This window comes from Plectropomus leopardus, unplaced genomic scaffold (genome assembly GCF_008729295.1).
Source record: "Plectropomus leopardus isolate mb unplaced genomic scaffold, YSFRI_Pleo_2.0 unplaced_scaffold168, whole genome shotgun sequence".
Lineage (NCBI taxonomy): Eukaryota > Metazoa > Chordata > Actinopteri > Perciformes > Serranidae > Plectropomus > Plectropomus leopardus.
In genome coordinates this window covers 1-2,676 of record NW_024618054.1, presented here as the reverse complement: position 1 = coordinate 2,676, position 2,676 = coordinate 1, and the positions used below count along the sequence as shown (strand labels likewise).

Here is a 2,676-nt window from a genome sequence, read left to right as displayed (position 1 = left end):
TGAGAAAAGTGATGATGCTCCCGGGTTTAACAGATTAATGTGTGAATGATGTGAATGATAACACCAGGCCTGTCCGAAAATCTTGTCAAATAACAATTATCACACCATTCAAGTCCTTAAGGTTACTTGCACTGCTTATTCAGCCTCACTGCATCCTGCTGTACACATAAATATAAAGACAAATATCACTGGAAATATTATTGTGTATGACAGGCAATGTTGGGTAAGTGTTATGTAAAAAAATGAATGCTGTGAAAAGGTTCTCTATCACATAAACGTGTAATCTGACTTCTCACAATATGAAAAAAAAAATTAAAAGAAATGACATGATTATTTGCATTTCACAGATTCAACATGAGAGTAGTACAGGAGTATAGGAGGAGTGTGTGGACAAATTAGCACAAACTAGTAAATCACACTCCCTCATTCAAAATACATCAAATCTCAGGGTGCATCTCTGTCCATAGAGAACACAATGGGATCAAGAGACGTGTTTGTTGCCTTCTGGTGAATATTTACATATCAAACTTTTTGCATCACGGTCAAAAGAGAAATTCACTCAGTTCATTTCAAGCTTTCCACTGTTGCATTCAAGGGCTCAGGCGCCCTTGCTCGTTCACATGTTTTACACCTTGGGGGAGAAAGAGGAGGTTCAGTGTGGATCTAGCAACCCAGGAGAGCTACTGTATCCATGATCCAGGTTTAAATGCTTGTATGTCTATCTACATGTGCAGCATCACCATATCTCACCCGATGGAACAAAAACTGCTGAAAGAAGCAGACTGGAAATGAAGAGCTGCAGTGGTTTGCCAGACAGCTTGCATAGAGAAAGTTCAGGTCGTTTGTCCTCTTCCACCTTTCCTGTAACTCAAGCATGTTTCCAGAGATCCAGAAAACTGCAGATGGGATGTTCAATTCTTGGGACTTCTTCAAATGTATTTCAGTCTGCCTTCTGCTTATCATGAAAACATTGCTTCATATTTACTGCATCATACTCCTTTTTTGTCTTTTTGGCAGTCAGTAGGAAGATGTGTAGCAGGGGGAAAACATAATTTATCTAAGATAGCCCTCAGTCAGTAAAGACACAGTAACAGTCAACAGACAGATTACAAGTTTACAACCATACCCTTCATGTGGGAGCATAGAGACATTTTCTTACAAGAAAACTACAGTTTAATCTACCATCAATTACAGAATTACTATCTTACTGAACATGAAAACTTAAAATGTAAGGGTATAAAGTGAGAAACTAGCTTTGAGAGTGATCCTTGCTTGTCACTTTCAGCAGTCGGCTAAAACAATTCTCTCTTTAATCCCCCCAAACCCTAAACAAATGTGATAACCTTCACAAACAGTGGGCCTTTATGCTGCAGATCCTCACTGGCAGCTGCAGTAGGTGTCAAAACTAAGTTTGCGGTCCTGTTAGTGTTGGTGCTGGTGTGTGTGCGTGAGTGAAGACAGGTGTGTCTGTGTGTGTATGGGTGGTGTTGGGGTTTTTCGGGGGTTGGTCACACCTCAGTGCTGACGGCTCTGGTGTTGGTGTAAAACTCCGGAGGCCGCCCTCTGTGAGTGTCCCTCAGCAGGGAGCCTCGGACAGAGGGCAGCGGCATGGCCAGCGCCTGGTTCTCATAGTGCGTGGGCATGTAGGTGATGCGCTCGCCACCGTTGCGCATTTCATCAGTGGTACGGATGTAGAAGGGCGAGTCATACGGTGAGCAGGTGGGGCAGTAAGTGCGTTGCCTCCCTGTGGGTTTGGTTGGGTCAGAGGATCCGGGCGGCTCTGGTGGCGACATGGACAGCGGGGTGACAATCGACCCATCCAGGCCGGAGACACTGCAGGCATTGCAGGCAAAGTGTTGCTGAGAGATGGAACCGCTGTCAGACCCATTCTTCTTACAGCAGTAGTACTGCATTGAGAGAGAATTTCACCACATGTCAAAAATAAAAGAATAAACCGCCTTTCTAAGGTCACAGTGACCTTTAACCTTTATAATGGGAATACATACATAATACATGACATAGCCGGTACTATGTGATTATTTTAATATATTTAACATATATTTGCATTTTGAAAACAATGCTGATGTATTACTCTTCTCCAGCCGACTGTCTGGAAGGATTAATAATGAAATGGGAATGTATACATCTTTCACACACAGACACACAGAGACACACACACACACACACACACACACACACACAGACACACACACACACACACACACACACACACACACACACACACACACACACACACACACAAACACACAAAAGAGGCGTACCTGGAGTCTACAGTAGCAGAGCACAGCTATGATACACAGAAGTATCACTGTGGCCAGTATTCCTCCAGTTATGACAACAGTTCCAGCTGTCATCCGACCAGCTCTCCATCAAACTCTGACACAGGCACAGGAAGTGACATCATTAACAAGAGCCTCCCACTGCATAGCAAATGTGAAGTTTAATCAAGTCATGCAAAGGTCAGCATCACAGCAAACACAGACGCAATGTGATGGAATATATTTTCGATGTAAGTAAGTGCGTTAATAGGGCGAACTCAAAAGGTCATTCTATAATTTATGTGGAGGGAATTAGGTGGAGAACATGCACACTGTAAATGACTTAAGCATGCATTAGGATTAGAACAGAAATGGACTGCCATCATGTAGACACCTG

The 2,676-nt window shown here is 43.2% G+C and overlaps 1 protein-coding gene across 1 annotated transcript; it reads right to left on the bottom strand.

Moving 5' to 3' along the window:
* Positions 1-9: 9 nt before the first annotated feature.
* LOC121964701 (protein FAM163A-like) lies at positions 10-2,375 on the bottom strand. The gene is made up of 2 exons (XM_042514899.1): positions 2,283-2,375; positions 10-1,907 (listed from the first exon to the last, which is right to left on the bottom strand). The coding sequence occupies exons 1-2, from the start codon at positions 2,373-2,375 to the stop codon at positions 1,509-1,511; spliced, it is 492 nt and encodes a 163-aa protein (XP_042370833.1). The 3' UTR covers positions 10-1,508.
* Positions 2,376-2,676: the final 301 nt, after the last annotated feature.

Coding starts and splice junctions, on each gene's coding strand:
- LOC121964701 (XM_042514899.1), bottom strand. CDS start 2,375: ATGACAGCTGGAACTGTTGTCATAACTGGAGGAATACTGGCCACAGTG. Junction 1,908..2,282: donor TCTGCTACTGTAGACTCCAG/GTACGCCTCTTT, acceptor CTCTCAATGCAG/TACTACTGCTGTAAGAAGAA.